The following is a 16,425-nucleotide window of genomic DNA, read 5'->3' as shown; positions in this document are numbered from 1 at the left end:
CGCGCCCCGCGCCGCGCGGACCCCGAGGCGGCGACGGCGAGAATCCAGCTCGCAGGAGGAGGAGGTCATCGACGGCTTCGCCATCGCCAGCTTCAGCACGCTGGAGGCCCTGGAGGTAGGTGGGCACGGGGGAGCCCCGGGCCGCGCGCCCCAGCCTCGGCCGGAGGAGTCCCGGGCCCGAGCCGCCCCTGGGGTGGCGTTGTGGCCTGCTGATGTCCGCGTCCCGGGAGCGCGGGGCAGCGCGGCGGGGTGGGCTGGGTGACTCGATGACCACTTGGGATCCTCCCGTTGAGCCCCCCTGGCGCTGTTCGGACTTCTCCTGTTGGGCTGCCCGCTGCCGGGAAGTAGACGGGTGAAGGCTGTTGGTGTCTGGCTGAATTGTCCTGGACGATACTTGCGGAGCACATACCAACTGCCCATCTTGTCTGAACTCGGGTGGGCGGGAAAGGAAGTGAAGCACTGCTAGGAAGATAGCAAGCGGGATGGGAAAGGAGCTGCTGGGTCCCACAGCTCAGGTGGGCCGACATGCTGCCAGGCCCTGGGACACCTCGAGGCCTCTTCCTGCCCTGCTGGCCCCCAGGAACGCAGAGACCTCCATCTGGGTGAATACTTACTCGGGAGTCCTGCTGGGCTTTGGGGACCAGGGATCACTGTCCAGCCTTCCTCACTCCCTGGGGGCCTGGCAGGTGGCCAGGGATTCCAGTTTCCTGGGTAAGCTTTGGGGAAGGGATGATGCTCACTTCATGTCCCTAATGGAAGTTCTTGCCAGCTCAGGCCGACTCTGGAGTCTTGCAGGGTCTGTAGAGAGCCACATGATTAGGTGCTGACAGTCACAGGAAGTAATCTTGGGACCACTTTGCCACTTTCTGTCTAGACAGTTGGCTGGACAGAGATGTGAGGTGCCTGTGAGTGGAGGACCAAGCAGGGTCTGATAGCTTGCACTCTCCATGCTATCCAGTGGTCTACACTGTGCACACCTTGGAAACGAGAGGGGTCCTGGACACACAAACCAGGGGTCCTGGGATAGTCGGTGGGATAACCCATCTCCAGTATTGACCCACGCTGATCTGAACTGAGGAAAAAATGGCCCAGGGTTTTCCGCCTTCATGATAATTATGGTGGGAATTTCCTCATATTATAGCCAGGCCTTGTGCTCTTTCTCTGTAGCTTACAAGACTGCCAATACTGTCCCATGCTCCACATGTGGGACTGCATACCTGCCCCACCTCTTTTTTCTGCCAGGAGGGGAAAAAAAAAAAAAACTAACCATGGCCCAAGCTTTGGACACTCAGCACTTTCTCATCCCTTCTGCTCTTCATACATTATTCTCTGTTGGGTGTCTGGCCTCACCTACTGTCCTGTGCCTGAGTACTGTCTTCTGTGGTTGTAGTTTAGCCCAGGTGTTGCTTTGAACCTCATCTGGAGTATCCCTCCATCCCTCCCATCCCATGTACTTTGTTCCTTGTCATCCCCATTCTGTGACACAGCACTGGTGTCCCCTTTGCCTCTCCCTATGAGAGCTCATTAGCTGGAAGAAAATAGACTCTGTTCCTGTTTCCTTTCGGCTATCAGTGCCCAGAACAGAGCTCAGTTCATAGGGAGTACCTTGTGCACATTTATGCAGTGAGGGAGGGTGTGAGAGAGGAAAGGAATTGCCTTTCAGGAAGGCAGACTACTACTGTCGAAGGTCAAAGCACGTTGTCATGAGCTGAACCCACTTGGATTTAAGAGCTCTAAGAGCAGGGCGGCTCACCTGCTCCCCAGGCTGTGGACAGTTGGCCTGGGGAACTTCTGCAGGCTCAGACCAGCCATGCTCCATGCCTGTCTGAGCTCACTTCAGAAAAGTACAGGACTTCTAGGCAAGTCACAACGTTCATTTTGGCCAGAGGAGGCTTGGTTGGCCTTGTTTCTTACTAAAGTATAGTGATTCCCTGTCCCCCCTCACCCCACAAGTCCAGATAATGCATAATCACATTAATTGTAATAACTGGTTCAGGGATATTCACTCTGCCAGTCCATTTTTATCAACATGAATTTATTTATCTTTCAAATGACCCTAAAAGGAGGCTGGTCAGCCTCACTCCACAGATGGGAACATTGAGTCATAGTGCATTGAGTGCTAAGTACACAGCCTGCACAGTTAATGTGTGCTCCCTGCGGCACGCATGTGGGAAACTCAGAGGGAAGATGCCGGCTGCATGCCCAGGGGCCACAGTCACTCCACTTCAGGCCTAGGGGCTATTCTAACCTGTTGGTACTGTTTGAGTATAGCCCCAAAGGCAGCTCATCCAACCTTTCCAGGTACAGCGATAGGTGTGAGCCGCAAAATAGCAGGTCAGATCTAGGAGAGGTGAGTTTTATGTATAGAAGTGTCTGTTGCCTTTGAGCTGAGTGCATCACTACAAGCCCCTTCTTATGCAGACCCCTTGCTCCAGGTTTCTTGAGCCCACATGGCCCTCATCCCTCTCCATACACCTGTGTTTGCCCTATAGGGGGAGCGGTCTCTTTGTACTTGAGTGGAGGCCAGCAGGTGCTCCTCCAGTGTTATGGCAGAGGTTGTCAGCCGAGGGGGCCTAGGGTGGCAGTTTAGTTACCCACTGGCTCAGATCAGAGTGTTCATGGTGGTACTGAGGATATGTTTGCAGGTAGATTTCACAGGTGCTTTGCAGGCCTGAGCCTCGTCCCTTTAGACCTTCTCCGTTAGGGTAGGAAGGTAATTCAGGACTAAAGTAAGGAAACAGGGACACTTGGCCAGTTTGTCCCTCTTTCCTGTGACAACTGTGTCCTAGTTGTACTGACAAGAGGTAACTGAGGGCCCCTGCTCTCCCCTCTCCCCCAGGCAGTGGGAGTGAACAGCAGGGGCAGCCATTGCGCCTGCCTGGGGAGCACTTGTGCTGAGAGGAACTTCCTAGGTTGTGCCAGACACAAGGAGCTGACCTCAGGCCACAGAACGGGTTATGCTGGTACCTGTATCCCCTGGGAGCAGGCCAAGCCCTGCTTCCAGCCCCAGGCAGACTTGTATCTTCCAGGCTGACTGGTCCTGCATAGTGCCTCTCCCCGCCCCTCCACCCCCCCTCCCCGCCTTGATTCACAGTGCTGTGATCCAAGCACTGGGAGGCAGCCGTTGCTTGGGAGTACTTCTGCTACTGGCCTGGATAGAAACTACCTTCTAGTTTGACATTCCTGTAATTGTTTCTTAAAATTTTTTCTTCTTAATTGTTCTATTTCAACCAGCAGACTAACTCACCTGATTCAAAAGTGAAACTGTGGAAAGATGAAATGGGAAAGATGGATGAAAAGGTGACTTTGAGGCACCTCCATAGAGTTCCTGAGTGGGGACATAGCCAGGTACAGCTGTACCATCCACCTAGGGAAGGGGTCATTTCCTGTATCCTTGTACTGGGGGTAAAGTTGGAAAGGAAAATGGCCTAAAATACTAGCTGTAGTGCATTTATGTATCTCTCCATTCTCAGGTCAGTATGTTACTCTGATAACCCACAAAAATCAGCACAAACCTCAAGAATTCCACATTAGCTGGATGTCAGTGGGTCACGCCTGTAATCCTAGCTACTCAAGAGGCTGAGCTCTGAAGATTGTGGTTCGAAGCCAGCCTGGGCAGAAAAGTCCCTGTGAGACTCTTATGTCCAATTAACCACTCAAAATCCAGAAGTGGTGCTGTGGCTCAAGTAGTAGAGCACTAGCGTTGAGCACAAAAAGATTCAGAGACAGTGCCCAGGCCCTGAGTTCAAGCCCCACAACTGACCAAAAAAAAAGAAAGAGTTAATTCCACATTAGCCTTTCCAACATGCATCCAGTCCCCACTTCAAGACTGTCCTGGGTGAGCTGGCTCAGGCTGTGACTAGCAGAGCTTATCACCCAGCAGCAAACAGGACCTCTGGGGGCAGGGTGCAAGCCAGGAGCCCACAGGTTCTTGAGGGGCTGCTGAGATTTGGAGGTGCCCTCCCTTGGCTGCGTTCTGGAGGTTCTGGGGGTGGGTGCTCTGAGGGGATGGTACACTGGAACCTGGCCATCCTACGTGGACAGGAATGGAGCTGCAACATCAGGGTATCCGGGCTCATTATTAGTGAGGAAAGCTCTGGCAAAGGGCTGTTTTCCATTTAGGAATCTCAGTCTCCTGATCTCTAGGTGGGGAAACTGAGCCCCGTGAGGCAGTGTGCTTTGGCCACAGTCATGGAACTGCAGCCTACAGCCTTGCACAACCCAACCAGAGGAGCTGTTAGCCTCGGCCCCTTCAGAAAACCACAGTGGGTAGAGACTGGTCCCTTTTTGTGTGTGTGTGTTAGTCGTTGGACTTCAGTCTGGGCCTGGGTGCTGTCCCTCAGCTCTTCAGCTCAAGGCTAGAGCTCTACCACTTGCGCCACAGCGCCACTTCTGGTTTTCTGGTGGTTTATTGGAAATAAGAGTTTCACGAGCTTTCCTGCCTGGGCTGGCTTTGAACCGCGATCCTCAGATCTCAGCCTCCTGTGTAGCTAGGGTTACAGGCGTGAGCCACCAGCGCCCAGCTGGTCCCTTTTGAGAGAGTAAATGGACATGGCATGTAAAAGCCAGAGCATCTCTGGTCTCTAGATGGTCATTAATGCCCACCACATCCTGAGCAGCCCATGTAGCACCAGATTCCCTGTTGGAGCCTGCAGCTCTTGGCCTGACTTGGCTAGCACTGTGGTAGAACAGGGCCTGCACCTGTTCTCTCCCCCTCCCCCCTTCCCTGTGGCTCCCCGAGAGGTCTCACTTTCTCCCCGTGTGCACTGCATCCCCAGCAGCCCCCTGCCCTGTGTTGCAGCCTGTCCTTCTGACTTCTTGGGCCTGTCACCTCTGGTCTGGGGTTTCCAGAGCTTGCTGGGTCCCTACTGTGGCCACACTGCCTCCTTGTGGTGCCCCCGTCACACTTGGGCCTTGGAATTGGTCTGCTGTGCCCCGAAGGTTTTTTTCCCAAGCGTGCCTGTGAGCTGCATGCCTGACCTGACTGCCTGTTCTACTTGAACTCTTCCTGTAGGCCGTGGTTGCCTGGCAGCCAGCAACTTTCTGCTGTGTCCAGGGGACACTTCTGTTTGTAGAGGGGAGGGTACTGAGTTGCAGATGCAGATGCTCTGTATTTGTGAGCTTCCCTAGGCATCCTGGCTTGGTCACATTGCCTGAGAAGCCATTGCCTGAGAAGATGTGTATGAGATACACTCCAAAGAGAGGCATTCCCTCCTGATTTTTTTTTAACCTTTAGTGTATTTAATTAATCATTTTTAAATTTTTTTTGTGCCAGTCCTGGGGTTTGAACTCAGCATCTAGGCACTGTCCATAAAGGGCTTCTTTTGCTCAAGGACTGGTGCTCTACCACAACTCCACTTGGGGCTTTTTTTTTTTTTTTAAGAAGTTTATTGAAAATTAAAGTGTCATTGACTTTCCTGCCCAGGCTGGCTTCAAACCACAATCCTCAAATCTCAGCCTCCTTAGTAGCTAGGATTACAGGGTGAGCCACAAATACTTGGCTTGTTTATTTATGTATTTATTTTCAGATTTATTTTATTTTTAAATTTGTGCAAGTACTCAGGGCCTTGTGTTCTTGCTGGCTTTTTCGCTCAAGGTTAGACTATCACCAGCTGAGCAATGCCTCCCACTTCTGACTTCTGGTTAATGCAGTTACCAGTCTCCAGATCATCGGATCTCAGCCTACTGAGTAGCTAGGATTATAGGCTGGAACAGGATCCTGGTCACCTTGGTATTTTGTGTGTGTTTGTTACTCGTGAGTAGAAACTTTGTTGCACTTCTTTTCTTTCTTTCTTTCTTTTTTTCTTTTTTTGGCAGTAGTGGGACCTGAGCTCTGGGCCTGGGTGCTATCCCAGCTCAAGGCTAGCGCTCTACCACTTGAGTCACAGCACCACTTCTGGCTTTTTCTGCATATGTGGTGCTGAGGAATCGAACCCAGAGCTTCATGCATGCTAGGCAAGCGCTCTACCACCGAGCTACCTTCCCAGCCCCGCTACACTTTATTTTCTAATAATGATTACTACTCTTCTTACAAGAATTCTGCACCAAAGTAATCCTCTGAGTTCTCTTTCCTACTGATAGCTCCTAGAGGGTTCTTTCTCCCTCAGGCCACTGTTGGCCAGTACTGTAGTGCAGGGTTTCCTTCCATGTCTTCCTGTATTTGTTAGCACTTCCAAAGCTGTTTGTGAGCATCCATACATCGTGGTTGAAGAAGTCTTTCCTGTTCCTTGCTTCTGGTTACAGTGTCTCCAGTGGACCTAGACGAGGAAGCCTCTGTCTGGGCCTTGCTCACTGAGCTGGGTTTTCTCTCTTGTGTCCGCAGCTACACTCATACCCGGGGCATAGTTGTGCGTGGCCTGGAGAGCAAGGTCCCTCCCATTCCAGATTGCTGTGGCTGAAGTGGTTTTTTGGGGTTTTTTTTGGTCCGGTCGTGGGGCCTGAACTCTGGGCCTGGGTGCTGTCCCTCAGCTCTTCAGCTCAAGGCTAGCGCTCTACTACTTGAGCCATAGCGCCACTTCCAGCTTTTTTCTTTTTGCTTATGTGATGCTGAGGAATCGAACCCAGGGCCTCGAGCATGCAAGGCAAGTGCTCTACCACTGAGCCACCTTCCCAGCCCCTGTGGCTGAAGTTTTGCCACCACATGCCTACAGGGGTCTGTGGCTGTCTTGTTCCACTGGCTAGTATATTCTTGTTGGGAGCCACTCTTGTCTTTTGTTGTACTCCATAACAAAGTGTGACACACCTGCTTTCTCAAAACTGACCAGAGAGCTGGGCACTGGTGGCTTGCACCTGTAATCCTACTACTCAGCAGGCTGAGTTCTGAAGATCCCGTTTTGAAGCCAGCTGGATAAGAAAGTCTGTGAGCCCAGTGCCAGTGGCTCATGCCTATAATCCTAGCTACTCAGGAGGCTGAGATCTGAGGACCGCAGTTCAAAGCCAGCCTAGGTAGGAAAGTTGATAAGACTTATCTCCAATAAACCAGTAAAAAACCAGAACTGGCACTGTGGCTCAAGCAGTAGAGCACTAGCCTTGAGCTGAAGAGCTGAGGGACAGCGCCCAGGCCCAGAGTTCAAGCCCCATGACTGACCCCCCTCCCCCCCCCCAAAAAAAAAGGAAGTCTGTGAGACTCTTACCTCCAATTAACCACCAGAAAACAGGAAGTGGAACTGTGGCTCAAAGTGGTAGAATGCTAGTCTTGTGCAAAAAAGCTCAGGGACAGGCCCAGATCCTGAGTTCAAGCCCCATAATCAAAAGCAAGAACTGGTCGGTGTTCTCAGATCCCGGTTACAGCCTTGTTCGCTGGTGACTCGTTAAGATGATTTTTGGTGGAACAACAGATAGTGGGGAGACTGGAACAGGTGAGGGCTGATCAAGGAGGGGAGAAACAGTCTGGATTTTCAAGACCAGGAGGTCTCTTGAAGAGGGGACCTGTGGGCTGAAGCCAGGATGGAGAGAGTCCTGTTGTCTGGGCCAGCACTGTCCATGTGAAAGGCTCAGGTCAGTGCTGCCCGGTGCAGAGTCCCAGCCGTCTGCCCAGGATGCAGCGTGTCTCTTCCGTCTGGGCTGACCCTCAGCACCTCTCCCCTAACTCATTCCCTCAGCACCTGTGTGCCTCAAGTAACCACAGGCCGCAGAGGCCCTTCAGCCTCCCCCAGGCCAGAATTCAGGCCAGGGTTGGGCTCGGACCCACTCTCCCTCCTCTGGTAGGACGACCTGACCCCTTCTTAGTGAGCAAAGGGCAGACTCTGACTCCTCCCATGTTGCCTGTGGCACCGTCCTTTTCCCCTGTGTAAGGGACAACATCCAGGGAGCCTCTGGGTCCCTGCGTCAAGGCCGGGCATTCATTGCATGTGTGTGTATGTGCAAGTCTATGCATGTATGTGTATCTGTCCTTCGGATACCTCCAGGGCTGCAGGATCCTGTGATGTGTGGACGGGGCACTTGGCACATGACAGGGGTGGCTTGTGGCTGACCTGCCTCCTCTTTTCCTGCAGGCTAGGTGGGCTGCTCTTTGTAATAACAAAGGTTATGTGACAAGGTGGGGTGGGGAGCAGAGGCCCCCAGCTGATAAGAGCAGCTTGGGCTTGCCACCCTGAATATCCTACCTGCTTGCAGGCTGACGAGGCTAGCAGAAGCCAGTGCTGTCCTCATTCCCTGTCTTAAGTGTTTGTTGAGCATCAGCTGTGTTCCAGGCCTACTCACCAGTGAGTATCAGGAGGGCAGTAAGAGGCCATCGGTGTCTGAGGAGAACACACAGATGTTCAGCATTCTGGGGAAGTGCTTCTGGCCCCAAAGGGATAGAAATGAGGCTCCCTGAGGACATTTCTCCTCTGAGAGCTGGAGTAGGCTTTTTTCTTTTTTATGTTGCTGTTGTTCGTTCGCTTGCTTGCTTGTTTGTTCTGTTCCTGGGGCTTGAACTCTGGGTGTAGGCCTGTCCCTGAGCTTTTGTGCTCCAGGTTAGCACTCTGTCACTTGACCTTCAGCTCCCCTTCTGGCTTTTTTGGTAGTTTAGTGGAGATAAGAGTCTCACAGACTCTCCTGTGATTCTCAGATTCAGCCTCCTGAGTAGATAGGATTACAGACATGAGCCACTGGTGCCCAGTTGCCAGGAGCTTTTTGGTGTATCTGTGGAAAGCTGAAATGTGGATTTTTAGTCCTCACTGCTGTGCTCAAGATTGAGGGGGTTAGGTGATAAGCCAGTGCTGGGGAGTGTGTCAGCTTGCTGTTTGCAGCATGGAACAGGTACACATGTGTGCGTGCCAACATCGGGATACCTGGCCAGCCTGGAAGATAGCATCTTAAAGTCAGGCTGTACCGGGGGAGGCACAGTTTCTTGGCTTTGGGAGCAAGTAGCCAGGACGTGGAGCCACACATGCAGCTTAGCTGGAGGTGGTGCCTGCTCACTTAGCTTCTCCAGCTGTAAAGAGGACAGTGGCAGCGTTGTGTTGCTCACTCACAGCCTCATGGAATGGCTCCACCTCAAACCCAGGCCAGTTCCCCATAGACGATGCTGCCAGTTTGAAGTGAGTGCTCAGATGGCAGAAACAGGAATACTGGCATTCGTCGGATGTAGTACCACCCCTGGTGCCAGGTGCGCCTCTAGGACTTGGGATGCGTTAACGGTCGTATCCTCAGCAGCCACTGAAGAGGATGCTGTTGTTCTCATCCTGCAGGCACATGTGAGATACCGTCCAGATGTACAGTGCTGGTAATTGGTAGTGTGAGGACGCAGGCCTGGCCCCCTCCCTCTGGGCAGGCCCCCCCCACCCTCACGATGGCCCTCCATTCCCACAGCCTCCTTACGCTCACAGTCTAGGCTTCCCTCTCCCTCAGGAACACGAAGATTCCTCACAGGACCACACTGTCCAGTCAGAACCCCAGTCGTGGGCCTGAAGCGCTAATCCTATCTCCAGCCAGACCTTGCTTTCCTTCTGCCCAACACTTCCTGTGCCCCACATTGCCTGTCCTTCCCACACTGGGGTTGGGATGCCCCTGAGGCCTGTACTCCTAGCCCAATCCCAGGAACCCCAGCCACTACTCAGGGGGAGCTGGCCCCAGCGCGGGTGGGGCAGCACGGTAGCCACACAGTGCCCCTTGGCATGGACGTGCCTTCTCCACAGCCTCAGACACTTCTTCCCTGTGAACTCCCGGAGGAGTCTGTCAGACACAGTGGAGGTGTATATGCCAGTTCTTTCCATCTCCCTGGTCCATGGCTGGGCTCTGCCTGTGCTTGCCTCCAGGCTCAGGGAAGGCCTTAGTACATTTCCCAGCAGGGCAGCCATTCTTTCCCAAGCTCCTGGACTTCTCAGCTAGCTGGGCCTAGGAGACAAATGTCTCCTAGATGATTGTCTGTCTAGATGATTGGTTCAAATCTATAGGTTTCCCTTACCATACACTTGTATAGTCCTGTGTTTCTCTGGGCCTTGGTTTCCCCATCTGTGGGAAGGATGAAGAGGTAAAATATGCCTCCTCTCCTGCCTCCTGATAATGGCTCAAGGGTTCTGGAATAGTCTGGAATCCTGTTCCCCTACACCTTCCTTGTTTGCCCTTGCAGCCTTGCTCTGGGCTTCTCTTTTCTCTAAGCCGATCCAGCCCCAGTCCTGCTGGACCTTGTGCCCACACCTTGCTGGTTGGTACTGGTGGCAGATGCAGGGGTGGCCCAGCCTCAGGCATCATCTCTGCTTGTCCCGTCCTGGCTCACCCTGAGTCTTGAGTGAGACACTTAGGTGGCTACCTCTGTGCTCCAGAAAGGCTCTGGGGAAGCAGGGTCGTCCACCCCTGGTGACGCCTGAGCAGCAGCTGTGCTGTGATTGGGAGGGGCCTAAAGTGGGACCAGAGTCAGACCTGAGCCATCTCACTATGGGGATCCATGGCCTAGGGCCCTGCGGGTGTGGAGAGGCTGTGACTGCGGGCAGATAGATGGGTGTCCGTGGCCCCACCGTGGACCCCTGCTCCAAGACCAGGGATGGCGAGTCAGGTAACACAGGCCCCAGAGTGGATTCCCCATCTCAGAAGTACTGATGTACAGAAAGGGCCCCAAGGGGCCCAGTTCCCAATAAACAGACATTGGCCGTGTCTATGGCTCTGACGTGAGGCCAGCTACTCAGAACCCAGTCTGCAGTCTCAGCTAGCCTCCTCTGTGTCCCCCTCCTGGGACCACCCTGCTTGTCCTGACTCCACACCTAGTGCACTCCCGTTGTTCATCTGAATCTAGACGATCTCATTTCTTTCTCCCTTTCCTTTTTTTTTTTTGGTTGTTGTTGTTGTGCTGATCCTGGGACTTAGCTTTAGACCATGATCCTTAGATCTCAGCCTACTGAGTAGCTAGATTACAGGCGTGAGCCACTGGTGCCCTCTGGATACCTAAACACATATTCCTTGGGCTTCGCGCCCCCCCCCCCCGTCGGTCATGGGGTTTGAACTCTGGGCCTGGGTAATGTCCCTGAACTCTTCAGCTCAAGGCTAGCACTGTACCACTTGAGCCCCATCACTACTTCCAGCATTTTCTGTTTATGTGGTACTGAGGAATCGAACCCAGAGCTTCATGCACGCTAGACAAGCACTCACCACTGAGCTACCTTCCCAGCCCTTTCTTTCTCTTTTTAGCTGTGAAAAAGCTCATGTGTTTAGAGCATGCAGAACCTAGATCCACGAGAAAGCCAGGTAACATCATGGGTCAGGCCTGGAAGGCTACCTACCAGTATTCCACCCCTGCAAATTGTCACCCTTGGGGGATTTCCTTTGTCCTGCTCAGCCTTGAGCCAAGAGAAATTCTGCCAAAAGAAGATGCTGGGATTGAAGGACAAGTTGGAAGTGAAAGAAAAAAAACTATATTAGGCTCAGAGCACAGAGACTAGGCTCAGACCCCAGAATCACTTGCCTGGATGGACATTGACTGAGGCAGCAATCTGTAAAGGTCCCCGTAGGGCCGGACAGTGGCTGATTCAGATACCAGGCCACTGTCCCCTGTGTTGCCCCACCTGACTTTGGCTCCTTTCTAGGTAGCACTGCCTGTAGCCATCTACATTTTCTCCAGGTGATCCCTCTAACCAGATGGTGCTAGGCACAGTGCAGGATCTAGACAGAGGTTTGAAAGAATGAAGGCCTTGCACAGGGCCTCGCGGGGGAGGTATGTGAGTGTGCAGTTTACAGCAGTACCAGCTACGCCCAGGCCTCTGACACGCTGATGTCCTGCCCCAGCTGGACCCCAGCCTAGTGGTAGTGTGGGCAAATGTGTCACTGCTTCATGTGGCAGGCCTGCAGGGTGGTGGGTATGAGGGTGAAAGCCAAGAGCCAACAGCAGAGTCTGAGAACTGGGACATAGCCAGCGTGGTCTGGCAGCCTTTGGAGTAGGTGAGGGGTCAGTGAGGCTGTGGGATGTGACTCTGGAGTGCATATGACACATAGTAGCCAGTTGACATTGGGTGCATAGACAGGAGCAGGAGGGCATCATCACCCGCCACACGGTATGAGCTAGACAGAGAGACGGGTTTGGGTGGAGAGCTGGGATTCATTCCACTTTGCTTGGCTGCGGGGGCACTTTGCCCCTCTCCGGGGTGGTGGGTGGAGGCTGCCTTCGGAGCTCCTGTGCTGGGACGGGCAGATGAAGGCCTCGAGACATCTGATTGAGCATGGCACATTGTCTGGGTGGAGGCACATCACAGTCCAGAGAAAAAGCAAGGCGGAAGGCAACTTCAAGTGACGTGGCAGGTGGTGGAAGCCAGCCATGCGTGGGAGAGCAGAGGCTAAGGCCCTCGGGGCCAATGGGAATGAGATTGGAGACTGCATGTTGTCCAGGTGGAGATGCATTTAGGCCAGGTAAGAACTGGCAGGAGGAGCCTACCAGGTGTGAGGGACAGAGGCCCTGAATTTCCTCCTGAGCTCAGAAGTGTGCCCCCCTCAGGGTCCTCCCAAGTGATGGGCTTTCCCTATCTCTCCCTGCAGAAGGATATGGCCCTGAAGCCACACGAGCGGAAAGAGAGGTGGGAGCGTCGCCTCATCAAGAAACCCCGGGAGTTGGAAAGCTGCCCATCTGCAGAGCCCAGCGAGAACAGGCAGTCCCTGGAGATGGGCAGCCCAGGGCAGGACTTGGACCCTCAGTGTGATGAAGGGGCCAGGAAGGCTCCGCTACAGCCCTCCAAGCAGGTGAGTGCTTGTCCCTCCCCTTGGGCACTGTGACTGGGTCTTCCCCGAGGCCGCACAGCACCTGGACACTAACCCATCAGTGTCTGACCTGCCTGGCAACACCCTCCATCGTTGTCAGGCTCAGGGCAGACAAGCAGGGGCTAGGCTGGCTGTAGCGGTGCAAGAACTTGCCCCGGCCCCACTGGAGAGGCCTGCTGGGCCAGTGCTGCTGCCTCTCCCAGGATGTCCAGAGTAGGTGACAGTGCCACGTGGATAGGCTGGCCCCGTCTCCCGCTGCGTCTGTCAGGTTCCGCCGACTGTAGGTATCCAGGGTGCCCAGGCTGTCTGTAGGAACGTGGAGGCTGGGCACAGTTCTAGGCACAGTTCCGGGTCCCAGGCTGTGCATGTTGTGCTGTCTGCCAAACCTTGGCGGGGGAGAAGGGCTGTTGAGGCACAGGACTTGTGGTTAGTGGTCCAGGTGCGACCAGGAAAGAGGGCTGCTTGCTGGATGGGTTAGGGCTGAGACCAGAAAAAGACTGCTAGGGAAAGTAGAGGCTGGGCTAGCGCTGCCCTGAGCCCTGGGCCAGGCCCGGGCATGACTCATTGCTGCAGCTGTGTTCTTCCTGGAGACCTGGAGTCCACACCTTTTCTTCAGAGAGGGGCTCAGAGTGTTGCAGGCTCTACTTTGAGCTCTCTTGGGAACTGGGCTCTGCCAAGGGAGCAGCATGTCTCAGGGACCTGGGCTGGACGGGGGGTCTGCAGGCACACCTGCCCAGGTGGACACATGCTCTTTCTTCCATGCAGGTGTGCTCCCCAGAAGGGGGGCCGCTCCCAGCCAGCCCTTGGCACCAGAACAGTCCGGCCCAGCAACAGCAACAGCGCCAGCCCAGCCAGCCCAGCCAGCCCCAGGGGCCCCTCCCAGCCCCGTGTCAGCGCTGCCAGCCCCGTCGGGCATCCCCGGACCCTGGGGAACCCTGCCAGCCACAACAGCCACCCCTGGGTCAGCACAGCTGGCCCCAGCGCTCACTTCTAGGCCTGAAACAGCCTGGCCAGCCCCGGCGGTCTCTTCTGGGCCCCGGTCAGCACTGCCGGCCCCAGCGCCTGGTTCCAGCCCCAGATCTGCTCTGCCAGGACCAGCATTCACGCCTGGCACAGCCCTGCAGGCCCCTCTGGGCCCTCCCAGGCCCTAGGCTACGCAGCCAGCGCCTGCGGTCCCTGTCTGCTCCAGGGCACCGCTGCCGTCCACTGCGGTCCCTGCTGACCACCTGTCACCTCTGCCGCCCACTGCGGTCCCTGTTGCCTCCCTGTCACCCTTGCCGGCCCCAGATGGCCGAGTGGCATTGCTGCCGGCCTCTGCGGTCATCAGCTACACCATGTGTTTGTGGCCGGTCCTGTGGGGCTGCCTCCGTTCAGTGCTGCCGGCCCCTGCGGGCCCCAGTGGCCCAGTGCCGGCAGTGCCGGCCATCACAGTCACTCTTCATCATGCACCCATGCCACCAACCCGCCAGATCCTTTGTCGGCCAGTGCTGCTGCCCCCGGCAGGCACTTCTAGCCCATCGTCGGCATAGCCAGCCCCAGAGGTCCCTCCTTGGCCACCCCCACCACCCCCAGCCGTCACTGCTGAGCCTCAGACAGCCCCAGCAATCAGTTGAAGGCCCAGAGCAGACTATCCCTCCCAAACCTTCCCTGCTGGGCCCCAGACAGTCACACCAACAGAAACGGCCCCTCCTGAGCCCAGAGCAGCCCCAGACGCCCAAGCGGCCACTCATGGGCTCAGAGAATCCCTGCCAGCCCTTGCGCTGTCTTCTGGGCCCAGGCCAGCCCCGAAAACCACAGCCATTGCTTCCCATCCCTGATCGCCCTTCGCTTCTAGGACAGCCAGGCCCGTCCCGTCAGCCTCTCCTGAGACCCCTGTGCCAGCCAAGGCGGCAGTCCTTGCTAGACCTGGTGCCCACCCGTCAGTCCCAGCCTTCACTCCTGACTCTGGGCCATCCCTGTCGGCCCCTGAGGTCTCGGTGGACTCGATACGCTGCCCCAGGGGTGGTCCGCCATGCTCCATCTGTAAGCCCTGGAGCCTGATGCCCACAGGTACTTCCCTGGATGAATTTTGCAGGCCACCTTGGGTGAACCTTGTTCATGGGGTCCTTAGGGCCAGCGTCCCTAGCCCTGCAGGCTAGAGATGCTTTGCTGGACTGACCTGAGGCAAGGACCCCAGCTGTGCCAATCAGGAGAGAGGAGTTGTACCCAGAATCTTACCACCTCCACCGCCACCACATGTCAGGGCCTCTTGGTGTCACCGTTTCCCCGTGTGTGTTGCTTTGTGATATACACCCTCTGGGAAAGGACACACAGCCACCCTCAGGGCTGGAAGCCCATTGAGCCCCTCAGCAACTCTCTGTGCCTCTAAACTGCTAACACTGTCTCTGCATCTCTGAGTCTTCATACGTGTGTAGGTATGCAGGTATGTGTGTGTGTCTGTGTGGTGTGCCAGGGCGTGTTGACATGAGTGATGGGCGAGTCAGCCCAGGACTCACTTGTCTGGGCCCACTCTTTCTGGCCCCTGCACCCTCTGCCTCCACGTAGAATAGCCTAGGTGAACTGGCCAACAGGTGAGCTCTGAGGACCAGGTTTCAGGCCACGGCGCTCTTCTGGCACCCGCCTGAGGAGGGTTCTCCAATGCAAGATGGGTGGGACCAGGTCTGCCTCTTGGGGGGCTGCCTTGGCCCAGTGGGGGCAACAGTAGAGCAGCTGCCGGAATCTTCAGGGCAAGTTCCACTCTCTCCAGGCCTCGTCCTTGGCTGTGTTTGGTTCTGTTCTTGGCTGCCCTCATTCAGACTGGCCTTACCTGTAAACGTTGCTCCTCAAAAGGCTGTCTTATACCTGCCTGTTCACAGCCTGCCATCTGTAGTGAGGGTTACCTAATCCTGCCCAGAGCCCTCCCCTGCCCCAGAGCTCCACTCAGGTCTCCTGGAGTCTGCAAGGGTGTGCTCAAGAGGAACTGATGTCCAGAGGACGGGGGGGCCTTCCTGAGACTCCCCAGGCCCTGCGGGAGCCCACCACGTGCTATTCACAGGCAGAAGACTAGGGATCCCCGGTTCTGTGCCCATGCACTGCTAACGCTCAGCTTTTCCCTTCCCTACTTGTGAGGACCCAGGCCCTGCAGCCTGGCCCCATCCCCCAGCCATGGCAGCTCTGAGCATTGCCCACCCTGGCTAGGTCCCCTTTCTGGTGCTCACCTAAGGCCTCCATCCCATGAATTCAGGGCTTGTTTTTTTTGATTAAAGAGAATAAAAAGTGCCATGTGATTATTTTTAATAGTAGTGTTTGTAATTTAAAAAGAAAAAACTGTGTCCTCTAACGTCTAGATTTGGCTCCTGGCTCATTACTTCTCAGCAGAGGATGCTCCAGGGAGCCTGTCCTGGGCCCCTCTTGGCCTGGCTAGCGAGGGCCGTCCACTCAGTGGTGCTCTTACTTCAGCCTTGGGGGGGCACCTGTGAAGGTGGAACCCAGGCTCCCTTGGAGCCTGTCCCACAGGTGGCCAGTTTTGTGCTGTTTAGCAGCGTCCACTCAACGGCGCTGTGTTCCCTTTGGGTGTGCATGGGGGGGCCTAGGATTTGAACCATGGCCCCGGCAGAACCTGACTTGTCTGTCCATCTGGGGGTGGGCTGGGGAGAGTTTCTCTGGCGGCTGCCACTGACACAGTTGGCTAGCTCTGTTGTACCAAGAGTAGTGAAGCATGCACCGTGCCTGCCCCTCCCCAAAGACAGGGCTGGTGTAGCCTGTATGTGTGGGCCTGAATGA

General features: G+C 55.3%; 1 protein-coding gene across 1 annotated transcript in view; it reads left to right on the top strand.

Moving 5' to 3' along the window:
- Positions 1 to 11: 11 nt before the first annotated feature.
- The window catches only part of Fbrsl1 (fibrosin-like 1), a 57,572-nt gene continuing 41,158 nt past the window's right edge, over positions 12 to 16,425 (top strand). The window contains exons 1-2 of the mRNA XM_013023183.1: positions 12 to 115; positions 12,445 to 12,645. Coding sequence (XP_012878637.1) covers positions 12,451 to 12,645 — 195 coding nt within the window. The 5' untranslated portion in view covers positions 12 to 115; positions 12,445 to 12,450. The remainder of the gene's footprint in view (positions 116 to 12,444; positions 12,646 to 16,425) is intronic.

Source organism: Dipodomys ordii, unplaced genomic scaffold (assembly GCF_000151885.1).
Source record: "Dipodomys ordii isolate 6190 unplaced genomic scaffold, Dord_2.0 Scaffold66, whole genome shotgun sequence".
In the NCBI taxonomy this organism is placed as follows: domain Eukaryota; kingdom Metazoa; phylum Chordata; class Mammalia; order Rodentia; family Heteromyidae; genus Dipodomys; species Dipodomys ordii.
The sequence above is the reverse complement of the archived record's forward strand: the minus strand, read 5'-3'. Positions and strand labels throughout refer to the sequence as shown.